This window comes from Oncorhynchus mykiss, chromosome 6 (assembly GCF_057628025.1).
Source record: "Oncorhynchus mykiss isolate SJ-2025 chromosome 6, ASM5762802v1, whole genome shotgun sequence".
Classification (NCBI taxonomy): domain Eukaryota; kingdom Metazoa; phylum Chordata; class Actinopteri; order Salmoniformes; family Salmonidae; genus Oncorhynchus; species Oncorhynchus mykiss.
In genome coordinates this window covers 85,145,687-85,160,046 of record NC_143027.1, presented here as the reverse complement: position 1 = coordinate 85,160,046, position 14,360 = coordinate 85,145,687, and the positions used below count along the sequence as shown (strand labels likewise).

General features: G+C 47.2%; 1 protein-coding gene across 2 annotated transcripts in view; it reads left to right on the top strand.

Annotated features, from left to right (window-relative positions):
- Positions 1-13,022, top strand: part of LOC110513177 (UPF0606 protein KIAA1549L) — a 211,158-nt gene extending 198,136 nt beyond the window's left edge. For both annotated transcript variants that reach the window (XM_090239196.1, XM_090239195.1), the window contains 5 exons: positions 2,822-3,223; positions 3,391-3,488; positions 3,854-4,224; positions 4,486-4,637; positions 8,960-13,022. In XM_090239196.1, coding sequence (XP_090095322.1) covers positions 2,822-3,223; positions 3,391-3,488; positions 3,854-4,224; positions 4,486-4,637; positions 8,960-9,229 — 1,293 coding nt within the window. In that variant the 3' untranslated portion in view covers positions 9,230-13,022. The remainder of the gene's footprint in view (positions 1-2,821; positions 3,224-3,390; positions 3,489-3,853; positions 4,225-4,485; positions 4,638-8,959) is intronic.
- The last annotated feature ends 1,338 nt before the right edge of the window (positions 13,023-14,360 follow it).

Sequence of the window (14,360 nt, the reverse complement as noted above, 5' to 3'; positions counted from 1 at the left end):
TCCTCCTCCTCCCTCCACTGTTCTGCTCCCTGTCTTCCTCCACCTCCTCCCTCCACTGTTCTGCTCCCTGTCTTCCTCCACCTCCTCCCTCCACTGTTCTGCTCCCTGTCTTCCTCCACCTCCTGCCTCCACTGTTCTGCTCCCTGTCTTCCTCCACCTCCTCCCTCCACTGTTCTGCTCACTGTCTTCCTCCACCTCCTCCCTCCACTGTTCTGTTCCCTGTCTTCCTCCTCCTCCCTCCACTCTTCTGCTCCCTGTCTTCCTCTATGTCCTCCCTCCACTGTTCTGCTCCCTGTCTTCCTCCACCTCCTCCCTCCACTGTTCTGCCGCCTGTCTTCCTCCACCTCCTCCCCCCACTGTTCTGCTCCCTGTCTTCCTCCACCTCCTCCCTCCACTGTTCTGCTCCCTGTCTTCCTCTATGTCCTCCCTCCACTGTTCTGCTCCCTGTCTTCCTCCACCTCCTCCCTCCACTGTTCTGTTCCCTGTCATCCTCCACCTCCTCCCTCCACTGTTCTGCTCCTTGTCTTCCTCCACCTCCTCCCTCCACTGTTCTCCTCCCTGTCCTCCTCCACCTCCTCCCTCCACTGTTCTGCTCCCTTCTCTACCTCCCGTGGGAGTGAATCATAGCCTCCCTGCAGTAACCGTAACAACCGTGTCAAACCTGCAACCTGCAAAGAATCCGGTGCTAGCGTGTTCGGTCAGCTCCTTGCAGAAGGACTGGCTCTATTGATTACAGTGGGAACGCTTGCTCTGCGGGCCATATCACTGCGGAACAGTGGGAATGCTTGCTCTGCGGGCCATATCACTGCGGAACAGTGGGAACGCTTGCTCTGCGGGCCATATCACTGCGGAACAGTGGGAACGCTTGCTCTGCGGGCCATATCACTGCGGAACAGTGGGAACGCTTGCTCTGCGGGCCATATCACTGCGGATCCACGTCTCTGCCTGTCCGTGTTGCGAGGGAACTGATTTATGAGGCGGCTGCGCCAGGTCTCCTGTGGCTGCTCCCATCCACTCGCACAGGAAGTAGGGCACCCTCAGATCCAACTCATTTATCACCCTGAGAGAGAGTGGGATGGAGGAAGAGAGAGGCTGGAGGGAGAAAGCAAGGAGGGAGAGGTGGATATAGAGAGAGCAGAGCGAGCACAGAGCGTGGGTGAGAAAAGGAAAGGAGAGAGAGTGAGAGAGAGAGTGACAGTGAGAGTGAGAGAGAGTGAGAGAGAGATATAACAGTAGGCTAACACACACAGACCTCCAGTAGTTTACCGCAGTGCTTAATTACTTCTACAGTGATTTGCCGGATTGTTTATCGCCACAATGAATCTACGGGGGGCGGGACAAGGAGAGGGAAGGAGGAGATGGAGAGATAAACAGAAACACAACTCACACTCCATACAAAACTGTCCCGGTAGCACTCTACCCTGCAGAGACCAACCAGAGAGACAGCAGTTCCACTGGAGGAATACTGAACACCTATTCATGTGAGATATTACAGGACTACAGTGTACCATCAAGCAGCTCTGGCTAACTTAGTCAGCATCTTGTCAACAACAACTAGTATAGCTTCCTGAATCGTTAAAGCCACTTGAACATTTCTCATCTGACCATCTCTGGTTGAGTCAGTGGCATTCCACCCAGCTATCAGGGGACTGTTCATTTACCGTTGTAGCACTGTGCTCGTAAATCATGAAATGGGGGGGGGTTGCAATGCATTGTGGGATAGTCCTTCAGTGCTGTAAAGAGAAAGTACTTGGCACGAGTGTCTTTGGAGTTGTGGTGTGTTTCTGTGTAAAGGACATGGCTCCCTAAACCGGGGCAGCATCACCAGTTTGCAGGGTGCTAATAAAGTGAATGAAGAGTTTTTGTTTGAGCCTAAGAGAGCACTAAAATGACACTCTACTCTGATAGATCTGGGAGACAATGACACTCTACTCTGATAGATCTGGGAGACAATGACACTCTACTCTGATAGATCTGGGAGACAATGACACTCTACTCTGATAGATCTGGGAGACAATGACACTCTACTCTGATAGGTCTGGGAGATAATGACACTCTACTCTGATAGATCTGGGAGACAATGACACTCTACTCTGATAGATCTGGGAGACAATGACACTCTACTCTGATAGATCTGGGAGACAATGACACTCTACTCTGATAGGTCTGGGAGACAATGACACTCTACTCTGATAGGTCTGGGAGACAATGACACTCTACTCTGATAGGTCTGGGAGACAATGACACTACTGTGATAGGTCTGGGAGAATATGACACTCTACTCTGATAGGTCTGGGAGACAATGACACTCTACTCTGATAGGTCTGGGAGGCAATGACACTCTACTCTGATAGGTCTGGGAGGCAATGACACTCTACTCTGATAGGTCTGGGAGGCAATGACACTCTACTCTGATAGGTCTGGGAGACACTGACACTCTACTCTGATAGGTCTGGGAGACAATGACACTACTCTGAAAGGTCTGGGAGGCAATGACACTCTACTCTGATAGGTCTGGGAGACAATGACTCTACTCTGATAGGTCTGAACTGTATTAGCTCTACTAGTACTAATTGGAAATGAAGTGTGAACAGTGTATCAGTGGAGGTTGCTGAGGGAGGACGGCTCATAATGATGGCTGGAACGGCGCCAATGGAGCCATGTGTTTCATGTGTTTGATACCATTCCACTGATTCTGCTCCAGTCATTACCACAAGCCTGTCCTCCCTGATTAAGGTGCCACCAACCTCCTGGGCAGTGTGTGTGTGTGTGTGTGTGTGTGTGTGCGTAACCAATTCCCCTCTTTTTCTCTGTGTTTCAGACTGAACCGGAGCTGATTGAGGAGACCAACGTGGATCGTCTGATTGGCCCGCGGGGGGGTTATGTCTGCCCCAGAGGGGTCAAAGGTCACTCAGAGACCTCCACGTTGAGCTCCCAGCCGTCCATCGACGAGGTACGCCAGCAGATGCACCTGCTCTTGGAGGAGGCCTTCAGCCTGGCCTCAGGGGGACACTCCTCCACAGCCGGACGCCACCACCACTCCCATCATCCCCACCCCCACCACGGTTACCACCACGGCCACTACAGCCCCGGACCTCCACCCCTGCCCTACTCTGACGTGGTGACCAGTGCCCCGGGAACCATGAGCCGTGGCCGGGGAGGAGGGCTGCAGTGGGTGCCGGCGTACGGAGCAGACATGTATCAGTGCAGCCTCCCCAAACCTGTGAGTGGGTGGAAGGATACAACCTCTGGGAATGGTTATGTTAGGTCAAAATGTACTACTGTACTGGTTCTAGTTGACTAAACCTTAACAAGTAGACACTTTCTCCTATCAGAAAACATCAACCCACAGTATATTATTCATGTGTGTGTTGACTTGTCTTCTTCCAGGCCTTTAGGTTCACCCAGCTTCCTGACATGGTTATGACCTCTCCTCCACCCCCTATTCCCCCTCGCACCGGCCCCCCTCCAGGGACCTCTCTAAGACGGTACGGCCAGGACACACACACACACACACACACACACACACACACAGCCCCCATAACACTATTCTTTCCTCGAATGAATCAAAGCTGCAACACCTCACTCTCAACCAAAAATGAATCACTGAACTCCCCAACATTCACATGGTAATATTCACCAGGGAAATGCAGTGTGGCCAGACTGATCTCAGTCGTGTATACTGCACATTTGAAAGCAGAATCAGTGCAGAGGAAGATGACATGAATAGCAATGAGAATCCAGTGTCACTGTGGGTCTTATATGGAGCACCACTGTCCTCTTGTGGTGAAGAATATGTGTTGCATGTGAATGTGATTTTGCGACGTGAGCATTATCTCTCTCTCTGACTCAGCTCGTCGCCTGACCTGGGGTCCACGGCCAGGATCTCAGAGTCTGGGACCAACATGACGGATATGCAGACCCAGCATAATGACAGCAGCGCCCCCTATGTCTCTCTCTCTAGAGCAGCACTCCCCTCAGTCCCCCTCTCCAGAGCAGCACTCCCCTCAGTCCCCCTCTCCAGAGCAGCACTCCCCTCAGTCCCCCTCTCCAGAGCAGCACTCCCCTCAGTCCCCCTCTCCAGAGCAGCACTCCCCTCAGTCCCCCTCTCCAGAGCAGCACTCCCCTCAGTCCCCCTCTCCAGAGCAGCACTCCCCTCAGTCCCCCTCTCCAGAGCAGCACTCCCCTCAGTCACAGCAGAACAGCCGATGTCCACCTACTCAGGTCAGAACCTGTTTGTCTGTTTTTGAAATTTATTTTATTATCCTTGTGAGGGTCTAGGTTAGGAGTTAGGGTTTGGGTTAGGAGTTTGGGTTAGGAGTTTGGGTTTGGGTTAGGAGTTAGAATTAGGGTTAGGATTTAGGTTTAGGTCTAGGTTAACTTTGTTGTTTGTCACAATTGTAGAACAACTTGATTCTTCTTCTAGTAATGGCGGTTGTCATTGTAGTATTTCCCCTGTATAACGACCTCCTAACCCCCCCACAGGAAACCCCATCACAGCGGTGTACGCCATCCCAGCCTCGCGGTCGGGTTACTCTGAGTACTTTGCCTCCACGCCCCCGTCCTCCTACCACAGCCCATCCTGGATGTCCTACCCCCCCGAGCCTGAGGACGTGCCCCCCCAGTGGGCTGACTCTGTAAGAACCCCCCCTACTCTCCACACTCACCTCGTAGGTAGAAGTAGCTACCCACTGTAAGAATAGGTCAAAGATAAATAAACAACGCAGAGACAGAGGATGAGAGGTCAAAAGGACGAGAAGTCAATAGAGTAATAATGATGAAGGGAATAGTGTTTTTTCCGTAATAGGGAATTATTGCTCAATGGTTCAGAGACATGGGAGGAATATGTCTTCTGAAATAGGATACTTGTTATTTGGCCATTGGCTAGTTTTATTGCAAGGAATTCTAATTGGTCAAGCACAGGCTAGGGCTGGGTTATAAAACTACATGCTGTCCCTTTGTTCTGGGGAGAGAACCACTGGAGAGAATCACTGAGGACAGGGGAGAATGACCATAACATCTATGATTTGGCCTCTTTGAATAAACCTATTTTCCTCCCCTTGATTTGCTTTGGGGTTTGTGTTATTGAAGAGTAACAAAAATTGCTAACACCACTGATCCTGGGACAGATACGTTACCTTATGGTAAAGTTAGGATGGGGGTGAAATATTCTGATCCTAAATCTGTGCTTAATGGTATGTTCTACCTCGAGCCACAACCACACCACACACAAGGGAAAGCCCAATCCTGCCCCAGGTCTTAGAGTTGTTATGTAAACTAATGGAAAGTTACAGAGCTCAATGTGTTTTCCTGGATGTTTGTAAGACACCAAAATGTGACTCATCAGTGAATATGAAGACATTTTCATGACAGCCTCTGCAGAGAGCCTTATCAGGGATTGACAGTGAGCTCATTCCTCATCTACCACTAAGCAAAATGTGGTTCCTAATTTTCTATTGTACAATACTCTCTGTCTCTCTCTGTCTGTTAACATGAAACAGGTTCCATTTCCCCCTCTGTCTATCTGTTATTGCCCATGTGACCTCCCCTCTCCTCACTGGCCTTGCCCCCTCTGTCAGATCTGTTATTGATCATGTGACCTCCCCTCTCCTCACTGGCCTTTCCTCCTCTGTCAGATCTGTTATTGATCATGTGACCTCCCCTCTCCTCACTGGCCTTTCCCCCTCTGTCAGATCTGTTATTGACCATGTGACCTCCCCTCTCCTCACTGGCCTTTCCCCCTCTGTCAGATCTGTTATTGACCATGTGACCTCCCCTCTCCTCACTGGCCTTTCCTCCTCTGTCAGATCTGTTATTGACCATGTGACCTCCCCTCTCCTCACTGGCCTTTCCCCCTCTGTCAGATCTGTTATTGACCATGTGACCTCCCCTCTCCTCACTGGCCTTGCCCCCACTGTCAGATCTGTTATTGACCATGTGACCTCCCCTCTCCTCACTGGCCTTTCCCCCTCTGTCAGATCTGTTATTGACCATGTGACCTCCCCTCTCCTCACTGGCCTTTCCTCCTCTGTCAGATCTGTTATTGACCATGTGACCTCCCCTCTCCTCACTGGCCTTTCCCCCTCTGTCAGATCTGTTATTGATCATGTGACCTCCCCTCTCCTCACTGGCCTTTCCCCCTCTGTCAGATCTGTTATTGACCATGTGACCTCCCCTCTCCTCACTGGCCTTTCCTCCTCTGTCTATCTGTTATTGATCATGTGACCTCCCCTCTCCTCACTGGCCTTTCCCCCTCTGTCAGATCTGTTATTGACCATGTGACCTCCCCTCTCCTCACTGGCCTTTCCCCCTCTGTCAGATCTGTTATTGACCATGTGACCTCCCCTCTCCTCACTGGCCTTTCCCCCTCTGTCAGATCTGTTATTGACCATGTGACCTCCCCTCTCCTCACTGGCCTTTCCCCCTCTGTCAGATCTGTTATTGACCATGTGACCTCCCCTCTCCTCACTGGCCTTTCCCCCTCTGTCAGATCTGTTATTGACCATGTGACCTCCCCTCTCCTCACTGGCCTTTCCCCCTCTGTCAGATCTGTTATTGACCATGTGACCTCCCCTCTCCTCACTGGCCTTTCCCCCTCTGTCAGATCTGTTATTGACCATGTGACCTCCCCTCTCCTCACTGGCCTTTCCCCCTCTGTCAGATCTGTTATTGATCATGTGACCTCCCCTCTCCTCATTGGCCTTTCCCCCTCTGTCAGATCTGTTATTGACCATGTGACCTCCCCTCTCCTCACTGGCCTTTCCCCCTCTGTCTATCTGTTATTGACCATGTGACCTCCCCTCTCCTCACTGGCCTTTCCCCCTCTGTCTATCTGTTATTGACCATGTGACCTCCCCTCTCCTCACTGGCCTTGCCCCCACTGTCAGATCTGTTATTGACCATGTGACCTCCCCTCTCCTCACTGGCCTTTCCCCCTCTGTCTATCTGTTATTGACCATGTGACCTCCCCTCTCCTCACTGGCCTTTCCCCCTCTGTCTATCTGTTATTGACCATGTGACCTCCCCTCTCCTCACTGGCCTTGCCCCCTCTGTCAGATCTGTTATTGACCATGTGACCTCCCCTCTCCTCACTGGCCTTTCCCCCTCTGTCAGATCTGTTATTGACCATGTGACCTCCCCTCTCCTCACTGGCCTTTCCCCCTCTGTCAGATCTGTTATTGACCATGTGACCTCCCCTCTCCTCACTGGCCTTTCCCCCTCTGTCAGATCTGTTATTGACCATGTGACCTCCCCTCTCCTCACTGGCCTTTCCCCCTCTGTCAGATCTGTTATTGACCATGTGACCTCCCCTCTCCTCACTGGCCTTTCCCCCTCTGTCAGATCTGTTATTGATCATGTGACCTCCCCTCTCCTCACTGGCCTTTCCTCCTCTGTCAGATCTGTTATTGACCATGTGACCTCCCCTCTCCTCACTGGCCTTTCCCCCTCTGTCAGATCTGTTATTGACCATGTGACCTCCCCTCTCCTCACTGGCCTTTCCCCCTCTGTCAGATCTGTTATTGATCATGTGACCTCCCCTCTCCTCACTGGCCTTTCCCCCTCTGTCAGATCTGTTATTGACCATGTGACCTCCCCTCTCCTCACTGGCCTTTCCCCCTCTGTCTATCTGTTATTGACCATGTGACCTCCCCTCTCCTCACTGGCCTTTCCCCCTCTGTCTATCTGTTATTGACCATGTGACCTCCCCTCTCCTCACTGGCCTTGCCCCCACTGTCAGATCTGTTATTGACCATGTGACCTCCCCTCTCCTCACTGGCCTTTCCCCCTCTGTCTATCTGTTATTGACCATGTGACCTCCCCTCTCCTCACTGGCCTTTCCCCCTCTGTCTATCTGTTATTGACCATGTGACCTCCCCTCTCCTCACTGGCCTTGCCCCCTCTGTCAGATCTGTTATTGACCATGTGACCTCCCCTCTCCTCACTGGCCTTTCCCCCTCTGTCAGATCTGTTATTGACCATGTGACCTCTCCTCTCCTCACTGGCCTTTCCCCCTCTGTCAGATCTGTTATTGATTATGTGACCTCTCCTCTCCTCACTGGCCTTTCCTCCTCTGTCAGATCTGTTATTGATCATGTGACCTCCCCTCTCCTCACTGGCCTTTCCCCCTCTGTCAGATCTGTTATTGATCATGTGACCTCCCCTCTCCTCACTGGCCTTTCCCCCTCTGTCAGATCTGTTATTGACCATGTGACCTCCCCTCTCCTCACTGGCCTTTCCCCCTCTGTCAGATCTGTTATTGACCATGTGACCTCCCCTCTCCTCACTGGCCTTTCCTCCTCTGTCAGATCTGTTATTGACCATGTGACCTCCCCTCTCCTCACTGGCCTTTCCTCCTCTGTATGGAATGTTCTTTGTATCCCTGTTTGTCTGCCTGTTTCAACCAGATGCCTTCACGCAGTGTCTTTTTGCAGAACCAGTGTCATTTAGAAACCATTTGCTGAACTGAATGTATGGCTGACGTTGAGTGGACACAGCAAAATACCGGGGTAGTTGAGCACATTTCCTAAATGAACACCTCGTTTCTTTTTTCTTTTGGGTCTTTCTTTGATTAGTTGTGTGTAGAGTCAGACACATCTCATGTCCACATTCTAAACTAAACCATAAGTGGAGTTCAAATGCTTGGTTTGAATCGAAAGTCCATTTTTAAAAGTCACAGATATTTTAATCGCCGTTTTAATTTTTACTTCTTAATTTATTTTATCGTGTGAGTTTCATCCAAGTGTGCTTGTGTATATTTTCCCTTGTTTTCAGCCATTTGAATATGTGTAATACATGTGGAAGAGAGACTATGTTCACCCAGCACACTGATCCAATAAGGATAATATGTTTTTGAATTTGGAAAATAAAAACAAAGCACCAGCTGAATTTCCTGTCGTGTTGGTGGGTATCAAACCCTGTGTGGTAGTTTTGGTGACACCTGGCCTACCCTCTCTTCCAGGTGGCTCTCCCAGGGTACGTGGAGGCCTTCCCTCATCCCCGCTACCCTCAAGGCAGCTCCCCCAGACTCCCCCTACACTACGGCCAGGCCATGGAGCCACCCCCCACCCCGACCACCGCCGCGTCCCAGCAGAGCCTGCCCGATGCGGGGGAGCCCAGAGACAGAGTCCCCCTCAGCAGTCTCTCCACATCCGCCCTGGTCCAGGCCATCCGCCAGGAGGTGGCAAAGCTGGCCAAGAAGCAGACAGACATGTTTGAGTTCCAGGTGTAATCCCTCCCTCTAGTGGCCGGGAGGTGGAATTGCAGCACTCTCTTTTCTGAACATGCTGTAACACTAGAGACAAAACAAACTCTCAAACTCAACTTTTTTGACATTTGTATATTAAGACTGATAAAAGCCTCTTTCTTTCTATTTCTCGCTCTCCCCCACCTCTCTCAAAGTGGGAAAATCCCACGTTTCTCTGATGTGTTTCATCATCATGCTGTTATTTTGGAGTTACTGAAGAGTGAAAGTGTTCTATCTCAAACTGTCAGTCATCTCTTCTTAACGATGTCTCTATAGTTACATTACCTGTTCCTTTACATTGTACATATGTCATCCCCACATCTAAAGACCTGTAATAATGAAAGATGAGTGTTTCTCTAACCAGGACAGTAACCTTAGCAACCCACAGAGGAGTATGTCATGACATCAATAGAACAATTGATGAGGCAGAGAGAGTCGTCACATGTTCATGCACAAAGGTCCAACCACTTCAGAACATCAGAATGAAGTGATAACGAGCCAAGGGTTTTAGGAGGATATATTGGCACGGTTGTTGTTAGGCCTGAGACGAAGTCGAGGGCAGGCAGACCGTGGCACTAAATCCTCCAAACACCGGTTTCGAGGGCAGGCAGACCGTGGCACTATATTCTCCAAACACTGGTTTCGAGGGCAGGCAGACCGTGGCACTATATTCTCCAAACACCGGTTTCGAGGGCATCACTTTTATACGAAGTGTTACCAACATATTCAAATAATGATTGACATATGTTCATTATTATAATTTTTTTAAATTAATTTAGTCATACTATTACATCCTTCTACAAGATATAGTCCCGACACAAATCTAGCCGGCTTGTCGTTCATTCTATCAGTTCGCTTGCTACAGTAGAGAAGCACAGAGTCGTTCAGTCTTTTTTTTCTGTATTTATGGATGTGACCCAGTCATTTGTTCTAAATGTTCTGTTTCCATGCCGGCTGGCAACGTTCTTATCCTTTTCTTTCTCGTTAGCCAACTAAGACTAACTTACAGCTAGAATAACAGCAAAGTAGTTGCATTTGTTTTAGCTGTTTTCTAGAGATATTTATTAGGATTAATCCATAACAATGAGCTATTGAGGCTCGATTTGTCCTGGCATACAAAATGTGCTCACTTGTCAGGACACTGTTGTTCAGAGAGGCTAACCAACAACACAGCTAACACAATCACTTCAAACTGAAGCTGGAAAGACTGCAAACTAGCTGCACTTCGTTTCATTTGACCTTTTTTCAATTTACATTTCTTTGTATATATCCATAAAAACGATACCAGCTGATTCATAATTTTGACTTGTTGAGAAACGCTGCCTGTCTGTCCTGTCCCGACTCCCGACATATTCATTACTATGGGACAGCTGGAGGTTGAATTTGAATATTGAAACAATGTTGCAAATGTCAGAGACAGACAGCAAGGTTAATACAACACTCTGCTGTTGAAAACTAAATGTTAGTCTAAAGGAAATGGGAGATCATGTCTAGATGCTTTTTATAGTGGAGATTAAGTTTATAAATTGCTTGGCTGGGATGATGAGACAGTGGATTGCGCTGTCATATGGAACAGAGTAAATAGACATTTTAACATCATAGATTTAGCCGGTGGTAACTTGTGGAATAGACACTGGCTGGAATGCGGTTTTAACCAATCAGCATTCAGGATTAGACCCACCCGTTGTATAATGTGTATATATAAGCATGTAAAGGGATGCCATGTATCTTAGCTCTTTTTATAGAACAAGTTCATTTCAACTAAAAGAGAGACTTCTGTTTTGTTGTCATCTCCAATGGCCCTGGGTATTCCATCCTCTGACTGAGAGGGGATTTAGCTTGTTATGTTCTTCAATGACAATTGAGGTCTGAGTCAGATTCCCTTTGTCTGTGCTCAGCCATGTCTTCTAAGTATAATTTCAAGTAGTTTGAAAACAACATGACCACAAATTACATTGGACCACAAATTAGGCACAATTGAAGTCAGTAGATTTAAAGAAGGGTGTTGATTTTCTCCTATGAAAAGGAGGTGCTGGTATTGTATATGAATGGATATGAATGGTGAGTTGAGATCTGACACCATGTTTGGAAGACACACCTGTCAGAACACATGTGCCTCATAAACTGTGATTATTGTGTCGACAAACACTTGAATCTGAAGGATGCCAACAACAATTTCACTTGTTTCTTGGCGATGCCTCCAAACTGCCTTTCACAACGTGAACATGATCAGAAATCCAGTACTGTAGCCCTTTTCTTGGGCACTGGGTTGGACTGGGTTTAACACAACTGTAAATGTAATGTGTTTCTTAACAGAAAGGAGAGAGGACACTTTAAATGCTGACACAGTGCTCAGTTAGATTTCTCTTTTCTTTAGAAATCTTTAGAAATCATAAATTGGCCACAGAATCCACTCAGCAAATGTTAGAGAAAGTATGTATTGCACTGTAATGATTCTATATAACAGAGTGTCATATCTGTGTTCTACACAATACATTTCTACATTCTGTAATGTTTTTTTTCTAGTAATGATCAGATAAGACAAAAAGCAGACTGACTCTTTGACATTTTAGGACTGGAGATGTGCATCTCTGGTTTAATGCACAAAATCCCCAGGATTGATTGGCACAAGGCCCTCTAGTAGGGATAATGATACTATACAGTTAATATGGACAGTGGTGGACTGGGACACTGTTAACTACATAGATATTAGTTTGACCTTTGAAGACCAAGGTCCTCTGTCAGCAGTGCATTCTTTACATCATATTGTGAATGTCGATCCCAATGACTTTGATCTCCTCCTTGATGATTGTACTGTAACTCTTTATTTTAAACGAGAACCAGCTCAAATGCACTTTATCCTATAGGTATATGTCTGTTATGTTAACTGTTGCTGGACAGGAAGGTGAAAAGGTTAGGGCAGCTCCCAGTCCTAAGTTTGGTCCTCTCCATGGATTCTGGCTTTTATTCTCTCGTTCCCAGTGAGGGAACACACCTTGTCTGAAGGTCCTTTTCAGTACAGTATTCATACAGTGGCTCTTGGTATTCTAATGGGTGGACATGGCATGCATGAGTTTACACATGGAAACCAAGGCTGAGATGAGCCTGGTTTGATTATCTTTGATAAGAGGAACAAGTGAGAGGGGGAAGAGTGTAATCGTTTTGGTCACAGTATACCAAAGGATGGGTGGAAGAGCATATCACCTCACACATCATAGGTGGTATTGCAACACAAAAATAAACTGTTAAAATGAAGAATTGTCCCAAAAATGTAACATATTTTCTCCTTCTGTGTTTATCATGACGACACATTATTGCATTATTTCAGATGTAGGTCATAGTTTTTCACCCTGATTTCCTTTTTTACTGACCCCCTGTACAGTAGAGTTTCTGTTTTCAGATGCACCCTGGGAGATTGGGTTTTCCAGCCCGTCCTGTGTGTCTGAGTGTAAATAGGAGAGGAATACTCTCTCTTACTGTAACTCCAAACCAGAACTCTGTTGCTTTTCTGTTTCCAGCATCTCTTTTGCTGATGGACTGACAACACTCATGGTTGAGGATGGACGGTTATGTTACCATGTAGCTGCAGTATTGTAAAATGAAACCCTTTCTGTCTGTTCTGTAGATGCTGACCAGTTTTGTGATGAAATGAACACTTTTCACATGTGAATGCTGATGCATCAGTCTGAAGAGAGAAACAAGATGGCAGATTATGTGATCTGAATCTTTGCAGATGAACTCAATAAAAGGGATGACAGATTGGCTGTTTGATGAAGAATGTGGTTTGTGACTTTAATATATGATTTATTTATGAACATAAATAGTTGTTAGTCAAGGTAATTCTGATACAATCATTATAGTTTTTTCCCTGATTTGAATCCTTCTCTTCTCAGTTGTTGGATGACAGATGTATGAAGGTTGTTTAGGAAGTAATCTATAATGGGAGGGAAAGAGAATCAATCAATTTATAAAAGTGTTGGCACTAATTTTCCAAAGAGGTCTAACATTGTAATAGACAACAGCATCAGACGCCCCAAACTGTCTGTCACATAGACCTACTAGGTCTACAACACGAAACAGCGCGTTGGAAGTCAGATTGTCATATGAAAAAAATAGCGCTGTATTTTACATCTCCCGTGATCTAAAGGCTCTCCCATCTGCTCTCCCAACTCCAACTCCATCATCAGGATAGCCAGCTCGTTGACTTCGTCCATTTCGCTCCTCCTGGCTACATGGATACCGGTCGGAGGACTAAACACCTCCAGAGGTTGGTAGTTGTTCACCAGTAGGATGCCCGTGTCAGGCCACCGCTCCGTGTCTCTAACAGGCTGCTGCTGCTTCTGCTGCGCATTGCAATGATTATGGTCCTGCAAAATGGAGGTCCAAATATCCCCGCATGCGTTGGACTGGTCATAGAGAGAGGGGAAGAATCTGGATTTGTTGGCATTCATCTTGTTTTCACTTTTCAGTAGGTCATGAATTCAGGTTTGTTTGGATTTGAAAGATGAATGCACCTGGTGGTTCTGGAACCATTACCTCAAGTTCTTCATGTTCTAAACCTTTTGTTGCATTTTAAATTGTGCAGTAGGCTAAACCAGTAGGCTAAACCAGTAGGCTAAACCAGTAGGTTAAACCAGTAGGCTAAACCAGTAGGCTAAACCAGTAGGCTAAGCCTAATGCTAAAAGGAAACATTTAATCAATACATTAATTCACCCACCCTAATTCACCTTAGGGGAAAATAATAAAGTATGGGGGATTGGAAATGGTGCAGATAATTACATTGATCTCTCTGCAATATTAAATATGATCTACTCTCTAAATCAAGATGTGTATCGAAATAAAAACATCTGCTGTTCTATTGTGTGGGTAATAATGTTTAATGATGTCCGATGATTTTGTCTTTGTTGTTTGAATTAACGTCTTTGTTGTAAATCGCAAACTGAGGTGGCAGTTCCACCTCTATGGATTCCAACGTTCAGGTCAGGGTCAGAAGGAGACATGAACTTGGTACTGGATGGACAGGTTGAGACATTACTAGAGGAGGGGTGTGGTCTGTGGAGGAGGAAAAGTACAGTTCCTAGTAATATGTATTCTGTAGAATTGTTGTTAATAGGT